Source organism: Oryctolagus cuniculus, chromosome 3, assembly GCF_964237555.1.
Source record: "Oryctolagus cuniculus chromosome 3, mOryCun1.1, whole genome shotgun sequence".
NCBI classification, from domain to species: Eukaryota; Metazoa; Chordata; class Mammalia; order Lagomorpha; family Leporidae; genus Oryctolagus; species Oryctolagus cuniculus.
Window position 1 is genome coordinate 8,549,045 of NC_091434.1, and position 12,720 is coordinate 8,561,764.

The window sequence follows — 12,720 nt, forward strand, 5'->3', positions numbered from 1 at the left end:
TGGAATACTGTTCAACCCGAAATCACCCGATGAAGCCAGGGGACACTGTATTAAGTGAAGTAAGGCAGGCACAGAAAGGGAAATATCACACGGTCTCACGTGTGCTGAGAGTTAACAACATACTGCATTCTTGGGCCGGCGCCGCGGCTCAGTAGGCTAATCCTCCACCTTGCGGCGTCGGCACACCGGGTTCTAGTCCCGGTCGGGGCGCCGGATTCTGTCACTGTTGCCCCTCTTCCAGGCCAGCTCTCTGCTGTGGCCAGGGAGTGCAGTGGAGGATGGCCCAGGTGCTTGGGCCCTGCACCCCATGGGAGACCAGGAAAAGCACCTGGCTCCAGCCTTCGGATAGGCGCGGTACACCGGCCGCGGCGGCCATTGGAGGATGAACCAATGGCAAAGGAAGACCTTTCTCTCTGTTTCTCTCACTGTCCACTCTACCTGTCAAAAACAAAACAAAACAAAACAAAACAAAAAAACAACAACAAAAAAACCATACTGCATTCTTGAAAATTGCTAAGAGAACAGATTTTAATTGTTCTCACCACAAAAGATGAAAAGTATATGAGCTGATGCATATTTCCAATTAGCTCAATTCAACCATATTACAATGTATACATATTTCAAAATATCATATAGGATATAAATACAAGTATAGAGAATCTTTTATTTGTAAATTTAAAATAGTGTATTTAAAAAAACACCTAAGAACCAAAAAAATATAGAACACCTGACCAAAACAATAGAAATTGGTCAGGCAAGTAATAATTGCTTTGTTTGAGGCTGAACACTGTGGTGTAGTGGGTAAAGCTGCCGCCCGCAGTGCCAGCATCCCATACAGGTGCCAGTTCAAGTCCCAGCTGCTCCTCTCTCTCTCTCTCTCTCTTTTTTTTTTTTTTTTTTTTGACAGGCAGAGTGGACAGTGAGAGAGAGAGACAGAGAGAAAGGTCTTCCTTTGCCGTTGGTTCACCCCCCAATGGCCGCTGTGGCTGGCGCACCATGCTGATCCGATGGCAGGAGCCAGGTGCTTCTCCTGGTCTCCCATAGGGTGCAAGGCACAAGCACTTGGGGGCCATCCTCCACTGCACTCCCTGGCCACAGCAGAGAGCTGGCCTGGAAGAGGGGCACCGGGACTAGAACCCGGTGTGCCGGCTCCGCGGAGGATTAGCCTGGTGAGCCGCGGCGCCGGCCTCCGGCTGCTCCACTCTCAATGCAGCTCTCTGCTATGGCCTGGGAGAAGATGGGCCAAGTGCTTGGGCCCCTACACCCGCGTGGGGAGACCTGGAAGAAGCTCCTGGCTCCTGGCTTTGGATGGGTGCATCTCCAGCCATTGCACCATCTGGAGAGTGAACCAGTGGATGGAAGACTCTTTCTCTCTCTCTCTCTCTCTCTCTCTCTCTCTCTCTCTCTCTACCTTTCTCTGTAACTCTGTCTTTCAAATAAATAAAATATATCTTAAAAAACACAATTACACTTGGTTCACCACAAGGCAAGGGGCTGGGCGTCTCGGTCCTTGCATTGTCGTCCTTCGCTGCACCAGTGTCAGTGCTCTGAAGAGCAAAGCCGCAGGGCTGAGACCCCGCAGAGCCTTGCGTCTCCCATCTCCACACTGCTGGAGCTCAGACTTCCTTTCCCTCCTCCTGCTGTTTGCACTCAGCGCTGTCCCCGCCTGTGCAGCTGTTTCCCTGTGTTTGCAACCGATCTCGCTGCCCTCCCCCTCCCCCTAGAAGGCTCTGCCTCTCCCCTGCCTTTGCCTCTCAGGGTCTCCTTTCTTCCTTCCTTCCTTTTTTTTTTTTTTTTTTTTTTGACGGGCAGAGTGGACAGTGTGAGAGACAGAGAGAAAGGTCTTCCTTTGCCGTTGGTTCACCCTCCAATGGCCTCCGGCCGGCGCACCACGCTGATCCGAAGGCAGGAGCCAGGTGCTTCTCCTGGTCTCCCATGGGGTGCAGGGCCCAAGCACTTGGGCCATCCTCCACTGCACTCCCTGGCCACAGCAGAGAGCTGGCCTGGAAGAGGGGCAACCGGGACAGAATCCGGCGCCCCGACCGGGACTAGAACCTGGTGTGCTGGCGCCGCAAGGCGGAGTATTAGCCTACTGAGCCATAGCGCCGACCTAAGGTCTCCTTTCTAACTTGCTTCCTCCTGGCCTCTCTCCTCAGTACTCAGCCGCCAGGCCTGCCTCTCTGTGATTTTTCCCTTTCAAAGACATCCGTCCACTCCGCTGCCGCCAGCCAGGGACCCTCCACTCGCACAGATGCAGTCAGTCAGCCTTACCTGCAGGCTCAGCCTCTTGGGCACTCGGTTCGCTTGCTTGTTGGCTTCCTGGGGCATCATCTGGGGCCCTGGATGTGTCCTTTCTCCTTGCCTGTGTCTGTTCTGCATCATGGGGCATCCCTGAGTGTCCATTTCCAGGCAAAGTTGTGCCTAAACCACATTTTGATGCTTAGATAGTGCACGTGTCTCCTGCATCAGTCAGAGCCCAGTAGGGAATAAATACAAATCCCTGTAAGCTCTTACAGCAGAGAGGACTTGATGCATCTGAGAAGTCCCGGTGGAAGAATGTGGCGACCTAGACAGTCAAGAGGAGGCTAGGGCGGCCCCAGGGGTCCGACCCTCTGGGGTACAAGAAGCTGGACCCACGGCCTGCATGGTGGGGGGAGGAGCCGGCGGAGAGAGGAGGCAATGCTGGGGAGCGGGCTTCTCCCTTCCTCTGACTTGTCCACCTCTTGCTAACGTCTCTCCTGTTAGGAACCCAGCAGGAAGTGAGCCAGCAAGGCGACTGGCCAGAAGTCTGCAGAGGCCAGAGACAGACGGCAGATCAGAGCAGGGGGAGGGTAAAGCATCAGTCCCAGAGCAACAGTCCTGGAAGCTGCATTCTCCTCTGGTGCCTCGGGGACCCTCCCCAGCTCACAGCCCGCTCTGCTCCACAAGCCTCAACAGCCTCTAGGTGGGCAAAGGTATTCTCCAGTACTTTTTTTTTCTTCACTTAATGTTATTTTTCTAAACAAAGTAACTTCCAGAAAGAATGATTTAAAGACATTTCCGGAAGTTTTAATGTAGAACAGGGGCCCAGGTGTTTGACCTGGTGATGCGTCTTTGGGTGGTGGGCACGACACACAGCCCTTCCCCATCCGTGTGTGTCACAATCGGAGTCCGGGACACTCTCACAGATGTTCTCTGTGTGTCGCTTGGTCTGCACGTTGCAATGCTTCTCCTTGTATTCCTCTGTTCGGTGGGGATTCTGTCTCCAGGTGTGGTTGCTCCTAGACCACACCGGGAGTTTATCAAGAATTTATTAGCCTGGCCACCTCTCCACTCTCCCAAATCCTCCCTCCTCTCGTATTCTCTTCTCCCTGCTCCCAGCATCTGCACTAGGAGATGGACATTCAAGAATAGGGATTCGATTCATCCACGTTGAATTTTTAATAAATTTAAATGTGGGGGCCGGCGCTGTGGTGCAATGGGTTAAAGCCCTGGCCTGAAGCACTGGCATCCCACATGGGCGCCAGTTCTAGTCCTGGCTGCTCCTCTTCCGATCCAGCTCTCTGCTATGGCCTGGGGAAGTAGCAGAAGGTGGCCCTAGTCCTTGGGCCCCTGCACCCACGTGGGAGACCCAGAGAAAGCTCCTGGCTCCTGGCTTCGGGTGGGTGCAGCTCCGGCCGTTGTGGCCATCTGGGGAGTGAACCAGTGAATGGAAGGCCTCTCTCTCTTTGTCTCTAACTCTGTCTTTCAAATAAATAAATATAAATAAATATAAATAATAATAAATAATAATAATTATTAATAATAATAAATAATAATTATTATATATAAATAATAAATAAATATATAAATAAATAAATATAAATAAAATAAATATTTTTTAAAAAAGAAAAAATATATTTAAATGTGACTTTTAAAAGAAGTGGTTTTCTAAAAGAGTAACTTTTTTCTCTTTTATAAAAATGTCATTACAAATTAAAAAAAATCCTTTCTTGAGTAACACCTCACCCCATCAGAAGCTACATAAAAAGGACTTTGCACGGAGTTGAGATTTTCCCAGCCTGTTCTCTGCTATCATCTCCGAAGAAGATCATGGAATACAGACTTAGCATTAACTGTATATGGCTGGAGTGCTCTAAGGGGGAGGAACCATGGCCCCTGGTCTCTAACACTGGCGTTGCTTCTATCACTGCTACCCCAGCTGGAGAACTATTATGTCCACAGAGAACACCTGCCTCAGAGCACACCAGAAGGAAATCTCAGAGTTCACAGCAATGGTTAGACAGACGCTTCGATCTGCAGGCAGGTGCACATAAGACTGAGAGTTAAGTTAGTGATGAGAAGGGCAAGACACCGTGAGGCACCAGGCAGGATGGTGACTGCTTCACGTGATGGAACTTGTCACAAACACACGGCGAAAAGGCACGTGCTTCGTGGGACGAAGCAGAGGCTCACAGGGGCAGCCAGCATCACAGGGCAGAACGTGGACCAGGCAGGTGGGCACCGGAATCCCTGACGCTAGCTGGGAGCAGTGTCAAATCCTAGGTGTCAATTCCTAGGTGAGTGAACTTGGACAGGACCACACTCCCTAACCCAACTCTTTCTCCTCTGAAAAATGAGGGGAATATACTGCATTTTAAATTTTCTGGGAAGACACATGAAATATTGCCTGCATGAATACATAAGACACTGTAACAGACTGGAAAAACAAAAGCATTATAATTCACATCTTAAATGGACAATATTTTGAATAGTTGAGCCACATATTAAGAGTGCTGTGGATTAAGGGAGAGTGAAGAGTTGGCAACTGTGGTTATCGGTTATTAAGGAGCTTGGCAGTGCCCTGTTTGGTGTTCGGCATGGGGGACCCTGGCTTGCTACCCCAGGAGTGAGGGGTATGTCGTGGGGGAGGCACAGTAGCGTCAGGGCCCCGTGTGACGGAGCCAAGGAAGGAGAAAGCAGAGAAAGTCCACAATCGTCCCCCCTCCCCACTCCTCCCAGCACTGGCCTCCACCACAGCCAGGGCCAGAGCAGTGCGGCAGGGCCAGATGTGAGGAAGACACAGGCAGACGACCATGGAGCCAGGAGCACGCACAAGGAGGCAGCCAGGCCCCATCACCCGGAGCTGGCAGGAGGAAGGGAAAAAGAAAACCCTGAAGAGAAAGGCCCGTTATCTAAATCCTGAACTCGGAGAAACCACAGGTGGACAGACTGAACGCCCCAGGCAGTGAGAACCAGCAAGCGGCAGCCACCCCCACTCCCTGCCCCCAGCTCCCAGCCCCCAGCCCATCCCAGACTGGGCCAAACGAGCAACGACCCCCAGAACAGACCGTCAGAAGACGAGGCGTCTGAGGGGCACCAGGGCAGGCTTTGTTGAAAAGAAGGTTCGCCGGCTCCTAGGAGGCAAGAGATCAGAAGTCTGTGAATGCAGCTCTTCTCCCCTAACCCCTTTAAAGACCTCCTCTAAGTACCAATCCAGTGCCCTCCTGGGGCTGCCAGAGCCACACACGATTCTCTCTTAAAAAATATTTAATTTATTGGACAGGCAGAGCGATGAGAGAGAAATCTCAGAAGCCAGGGTCCTAGGACTCTATCGGGGTCTCCCATGTGGGTGGCAGAGACTTGAGCACTTGGGTCATCCCTGCTGCCTGTCCAGTACAACAGCAGGGAGTGGACTGGAGGCATCCTGTGCAGAGGCTTAACCTCCTGCATCCCAACGCCCACCCCTCCACCTGACTCTTAAAGTTAGATTCCAACCCTAAGAGAGGGCGAACGGGCCAGCCACACCCTCGGCTGGGGGTCTCCCCAGGCCTCCCCACTAGGGTCCTGCACCAGGCAGTCTGGCAACGGGTGATGATGGCTTGACACCGACAGCCAAAGTGAGCCTGTTTTGCCCCAGAGCCTCCCATCAGATCCCAGCAAGTCCTGGGGCCAGGCCCCGCCCCTTTCGCACCACACCCTCCTCTACACGTCTGCCCCTCCCCCGCAGAGCTGCCTCCCTGGGGATTAGGTGCCCGGCTCTCCTCCTCTTCCTCCAGCTCTTGCTATGCTTTGTTCTGCCTGTTTCTGCCTTTTTCATTCGGTGAGTACAGGGCTCTGAGTTCAGAACACCTGGGCCCACCCTGCCTCCCCGGCACCTCCACACCGGGTCCCTCCCAATTCTCTACACAGAGGTACCTAAGCGACAGCAGCTGCCAATGCAGTCCGAGCACTAAGTCCACAAGCGTCCAGAGTGAGCCGTCAGCCACGTGTCCTCCTCCACGCCGTCGCTCACCCCTTCTCTGCGTTCTCCCTCTCTTGGCACCCACATCCTGCTCCTCAGTCTCCCCCACTTCCTCTCTGCGTCTCTCTAAATGAGTGCCTTTCTCTTTGCAACGTCCTGCTCTTGGACAGCAGCCCCGCACGGACACTGGTCCCTGCCTCTGCCATCAGCGAGCGTGATGCTGGGATGACATCAGAACTCAGAACTGCCCCCTTTGGTTTTTAGCTCCTGTTCCTTGCCAGAACCCCTAAAACCCATGCAATTCCACAGGTGATGGAGATGTGAAGAGCGCCTGGTGTTACAACCCACCCCTTCTAACCTCACCAGAGTGTATGGCAGCGAGGTGACTTTTGGAAAGCCCCCAAGGATGCAGCCCCTAAGGAGAGAGGGCTGGAGCCCCTGACCTCCAGGCAGGGAAGAGAGGATGAGGCTGCTGCAGTCACAGTGGCCAATGGTTTGAATGGGTCAGCGCCAGTCAACATTACCCTGAGTTCTGCAAGCCATACTACAGACTATGAAACTCAAAGAGGGGATCAGGGCACCTTCCAATGCCAAAACCCGGGACTTTCAGCTGGCATCCAAAGGGGTGGGTTGCCATCTTGTGGGACTGAGCCCTGCACATGCACCTGGCTGGTGCCTGGATTACATTAAATCATCAAACACCTGCTACTGGCTGCTGCGGGGAGAACCACACACGTGGTGCCGGAGTGGGTGCGTGTGCGGGTAAAGGTGAAACAGAGGGTTGTTTTTACCATCTGCTTTCCTCTTCAGGGCTGGACACGGGCCATGTGTCTGAGCCCTGCACGGCTTCACTCCCAGCTTCTCCCACCTGGAAGTTAGTTTCTCAGTCACAATGTCTTCCAGGTGGCTCGTCCCTTTAAGCCTGGCTGCCTCCACTCTGGGCTCTGCTGCCTGTATCTTGCTGTTGAGCCCGGCTCTTCCTCCAGGACCCCCACCCAAGCAGGGGCTCACCCCAGCACCCCTCCTGACCTTCCCCGCCTCCTTCTGTGTTTTGTCCCTGACACATACTCTCCACCCAAACCCCCCGCCTCCATTCCCCAGCAGCAAATGAGAAGCACTTTTTATCCAGTCACTGTTACCTTGTCTAAGGCGCAGCCGGAAGGTGGACCTCTCCCCTCTCTCTCCTCCACCATCGTCCTGGTAGGGCAGCTTGTCATGGATCACTGAGGACAGGGAGATGCAAGAGGGCAGTCAGAGACTTTTGCAGGGACGGGGGAAGTCTCAAAGCCACCCTCTTAGGATTCTCCAGCCTCTGGGTCACTCAGGGCTCAGTGCATCCCACGGGACTGAAAGATCACCCATCAGTTTGTGAGACAGAAAGACGACACCAACGAGGGAGCCTTGATGTGTCCCAAGCAAAGAGACACCCAAGAGTGGAAGATAGAGTGGTGGAGGCATTGTGGGCTGTGTTCCCTCGGGTGATCAGAGGCAGGGAAAGCAGACATCAGAATACCTAACAGAAGTGAAATGTGGGTGTTTTTTTTTTTTTTCTAGCCTTTTTAAAAATTTATTTATTTATTTGAAAGGCAGAGTTACAGAGAGGCAGAGGTAGAGAGAGAGGTCTTCCATCCCACTGGTTCACTCTCCAAATGGAGCCAATCTGAAGCTGGGAGCCAGGAGCTTCGTCTGGATCTCCCATGCAGGTGCAGGGGCCCAAGGACGTGTGGCATCTTCTACTGCTTTCCCAGGCCATAGCAGAGAGCTGTGTCAGAAGTATAGCTGCTGGGACTCGAACTGGTGCCCATATGGGATGCCGGCACTGCAGGCGGTGGCTTTACTCACTACCCCACAGTGCTGCCCCGTCCTCTCTCTAAGATTCTCATTTATTTGACAGGCAGAGTCAGGGGGGTGGTGGGGAAGGGAGAGATCTTCCATCCACTGGTTCATTCCCCAAGTGCTCACAACAGCCAGGGCTTGGCCAGGCTGAAGCCAGGAGCCTCAGACTCCATCTGGGTCTCCCACTTGGGTTCAGGGGCCCAGGCACTTGGAACATCACCCGCTGCCTCCCCAGGAGCATTAGCAGGGAGCAGGATGGTGGAGCAGCCGGGACTCAAGCCAGCACTCCGATATGGGATGCCGGCGTCACAGGCAGCTGCTTTACCTGTTGTATCACAGCGCTGACCCTCAAACATGTGTTTTCTAAATTGTTTAGATTGTGAGAAAGAAGCAGAGACGTCCTCAGGAGAGGGTCTCAGGTTCTGAAGAAGTCGGCACGCAACAGAGAATATCCAACAGCTTTAACGATGGAGCTAGAAAGGGGGCGGATTGGAGCTTAATTGGGTGAGAATGAGCTGTTCCCAAAGGAAGGCACTAGGAAATGCAGGCGAGGCTTTTGGGACCTCCAGGTCCAGAGAGCAGAGGCAGCAGTCCAGGGTGGATGGTGAGCCTCAAGTCTGAGTTGCTCAGCAGTGGGGGCAGCAGAGATGGGCATGAGGCCACAGCCCACGAAGAGGACCCGAGGCCCTGCAATGCGTACAGTAAACGTAGCACCATTTCCTTTGTACCCATGGACTGGGGAACTCCTGCTTATAAATAGAATATTCACCCAGAATTTGTGCCCCGGTACTTGATCTCATCTTTTTGTGACTTGATTTGCTATAAAAATTATTTCATGATTAGATAAGATCATTATCAATCAGCGAGGCATAGATACCTCCATTTCATTTTTCCCCTTGTTTATAAACCTATAGTATCTCTTTATTGTCTAGCAAATAAACTTCATATCCCTTAGCTGTGTGTGCCTGACCCTTCAAAGTCTGCCTCCACCCATCTCTTGACTCAGCGCCCCCTCTGCTTCAGCTCGTGGATTCAGCCAGGTCGGGGTTCTGCAGACTTCTTTTCGCACTTCCACTCCTGTTCCCGTAGCACCCACCCTCCTGAGCTGACAGCATCAGGAAGGTTTTCTCCAGATGTTTCTTATCTGGATAACATGGTTGAGTCAAAACTGTGTTGGAATAAAAATACAGGCAAGTAATTAAAAAAAAAAAAAAACAAAAAAAACAAAACCACAGGGGCCGGCGCTGTGGCACAGCAGGTTCAAGTCACAGCCTACAGCACTGGTATCCTATATGGGCACCGCTTTGAGTTCTGGCTGCTCCACTTCCAATCCAGCTCCCTGCTAATGCACCTGGGAAAGCAGCAGAAGAAGCCCAGGTGCTTGGGCCCTGCACCCACATGGGAGACACAGAAGAAGTTTCTGGCTATTGCAACTATTTGGGGAGGGAACAAGCAGATGGAAGATTCTCTCTCTCTCTCTCTCTCCCTCTCACTCTCTCTCTGTGTAACTCTGTTTTTCCTCCTCCTCTCTCTCTAACTCTGTCTTTCAAATACATAAGTAAAGCATAAAAAAATTGGAAGGCACACCTTTTGCTGTGTACAAACAAAGGAGTGTAAACCACACCTTCTCAGGAAAAAGCAGAGAATAGGCCTTTTAGCTTGGTATAGCCCCAAAACTAGTCCCTAGCGGAGCAACTTGATACGCGTTTGTTCTGCCCATTTTAGAAAGTAGCTCCATTTCTCCTGGAAAGGCAGAATTTGAACCCAGGATTAACTTTGCTGCTCATTACTCTGGAAACCTAACAGCGGTAGTGCCTTCCCTGGGTTTAGGGATAACAATGTCCCTTGGCTAATAGACTTGGAGGGGCGGTACACGAACCACAAACACCTGGTGGGAGGCCATAGGTCCTCCTTTAATGTGGCGACTCTTGTAGCCCAGTTTGTCCCTGTGGGGCCCCTGCAACTCTGACTGTGGACTGATGCCCATGGGCAGGGAGCGCCGAGCCAAGCTGTATCCTGACTCTCAGTTAAACTGTCACTCAGGGCAGGTGGTAGTCAACTTGGAGGGCTTCAGTGTAGAATACTGCAAGGGCTCCAATGGAAGGGAAGCCACTGATACGGCCTTGTTGGGATTCTGTTATTGCCCTATGCAAACCTCATGTCCATGTCATTCTGGCTGTCTTGTTATTCTAAATGCCCAGCTCAGCAGACCTCTGGGTAATGGTTGTACACCGCCCCTATGCTACAAGCTTTAAGGAGGTTCATGATGTGTCTGTTTTGACAACTACTATATCCCCACTGTCTAGCATAGTGTGTGGCAAGAGCTAGAAACTCAGTATATGCTTGTTGAAAAAATTAATCCTGGATCTCAAAAGGTAGATAATAAACATAATTACCACTTTCAAAGCTTTTATAAACGGAAATTAAATCAGGGTATTCCTGCAGGTTGACCTCGCTGAACAGCGCTTCCAGAACTGCCCAGTGAAAGGTCTTCTCCAGCTCCCTGAGGACATTGTACACCACTTTTTGCACAGGGACAAGGTTTCTGCAAGAGTCTTGAGAATCCTGAAAAAATGTGCAATAGAGAGACACAGACTTTCAAGTGACAGAAGAGCTCTAGAAAAGAATTTTATTCTTAATGCATTCCAATTTCTCTACATAAGATTATCTCATGGAAAGTTCTAGAATTTTTGTATATCTGTATGGCTACCAAATGAAACAACTAAATCCTTCCACCTTAAAAATTTCCTTTGGATGGGGCCGGAGCTGTGGCAAAGCAGGTAAAGCTACCACCTGCGGCACCTGCATCCCCTATGGGCAACAGTTCGTGTCTCAGCTGCTACTCTCCCAATCCAGCTCTCTGCCATGGCCTAGGGAAGCAGTGGAAGATGGTCCACGTCCTTGGGCCCCTGAACCCACGTGGGAGACCCGGAAGAAGCTCCTGGCTTTTGGCTTTGGATCGGTGCAGCTCCACCATTGAGGCCATTTGGGAGGTGAACCAGTGGATGGAAAACCTTTCTCTCTGTCTCTCCCTCTCTCTGTCTGTAACCCAATTTCTCAAATAAATAAATAAATCTTTAAAAATCCTGAATCTTTTTAACAGTGTTAATTTTTAACAACATTCCTTTGGTGGGGCAGGCGTTTTGCCTACTGGTTGAGATGCTGTTCAGGTGGCCTGTGTCCCCATCAGAGTGCCTGTGGTTGACTCCTAGCTGCTTGCTAAGGCAGCCCCGGGAGGCGGTACTAATGGCTTTAGTACTTGTATCCCTGCCACGAACATGGGAGACCCAGATTGAGTTCCTGGCTTTGGCTTTGGCCTGGCTCAGTTACTGCCATTGCAGGTATTTTGGAAGTGAAACTGCAGACGGGAACCCCACTTCTCTCTCTTTCCCCCCACATCTCAAATAAGTAAAGTTGAAAAATTCTCAGTGGTAAGTCGGAGCTTCTCACCTTCATTGCCATTCAATGCAAGAAGGAGCAGTGTTGAATGGAAAAAGTGGATTCAAAGTTAAGCGACATGGAATCCTGGGAGAGGCTGGCCAGACGGTGGAGCACAGAGGACTGAGCAGCATTTCTGTTGACTGGCTGGCCCCTGCCCTCCCCTGTGACTGACTGGGCCAAGGGGCTCAAGAAAATCAGGTGACCACCTCCCCACCTCCACCCCCCATGGCCGTGAATTTGGCCATGAGAAATGCATGTCTACAGGGCAAAGAAAAATGCACTCTGGATCACCAAGAGGGCCTGTGGGTAAAATTTACCCAAACTTGAAAACTCTGTGAGCTCCCAAAGAAAAAATAAGGAAAACCATAAGTTATGGCATCCACTCCCGAAGTTATCCTAACAAGACACCCGTTCCTATGGGTTTTGAGGTTTTCAGATGTAGGTATTTTAAACCAGTTCGGTATTCATTGAAATAAAATGTTGTGACTATAACTGTTTCAGTAGCCCAAAGAAACCATTCATCAGTTCATTAAAATTATCTTAAATGCTTAGCTTACATTGTATTGAATGAACTGTCTGAATTACAGGGTATGGAAAACATCAGACATTGCCCATCGGTGGACGACGGTTTCCAATCTCCAGTGCATCCCACCCGCCTGCAGGGGGCGCCAGGTAACACCACTGCTCCGGTCACAGCAGGTCGTCTCCCGCCATTTCTGCTTCCTGTCTCCCTTTCTACCTCACAGCTGCGCTGACAGAAACACCAGAAAGGGACCCCTCGCGGGAGACCCACCCGTCGGCCGGTTGGACTCTGCAATTTGCGCCTGGAATATCAAAGCTGCGTCGGCGCTGGCTGGCCAGGTCGTGGCAGAACAGGCTTTACTTACTTCAAACATTTTGTCTGTGATGAGTTCGCGGTCACGAAGGCCCTCGAGGAAAGGGAACGTCTTTCTGATCGCGCTTGAAATCTCCACTTTATGTCTCTTGAAGTGTGTGAACACAGCCTCATAGATCAGCCGTTCCTCTGCGCTCTGGTCTTCTATGGACATCCTAGGGGGGAAGCACAGCCCGTGAACACGGGCGTCAGGATCCAGAGGCCTGCGGGGGCCGACATGGACAAAACAGGTGGTCGTCAGCAGGAATCGGACAGTGGAAGTAACGCAATGGAGATAAAGTGGAAGAAAGCATGGAGGTTACGAACGACTTAAATGCGGGACCGACGAGCCCAGCTTGTCCTGATT

At 51.4% G+C, this 12,720-nt stretch overlaps 1 protein-coding gene across 1 annotated transcript in view; it reads right to left on the bottom strand.

Annotated features, from left to right (window-relative positions):
* The window catches only part of SP100 (SP100 nuclear antigen), a 99,209-nt gene that overhangs the window by 56,957 nt on the left and 29,532 nt on the right, over positions 1–12,720 (bottom strand). Inside the window, exons 2-6 of the mRNA XM_008259295.4 lie at positions 12,367–12,577; positions 10,435–10,603; positions 7,342–7,425; positions 5,310–5,375; positions 2,272–2,421 (exon numbers count right to left, since the gene is read on the bottom strand). Coding sequence (XP_008257517.2) covers positions 2,272–2,421; positions 5,310–5,375; positions 7,342–7,425; positions 10,435–10,603; positions 12,367–12,577 — 680 coding nt within the window. The remainder of the gene's footprint in view (positions 1–2,271; positions 2,422–5,309; positions 5,376–7,341; positions 7,426–10,434; positions 10,604–12,366; positions 12,578–12,720) is intronic.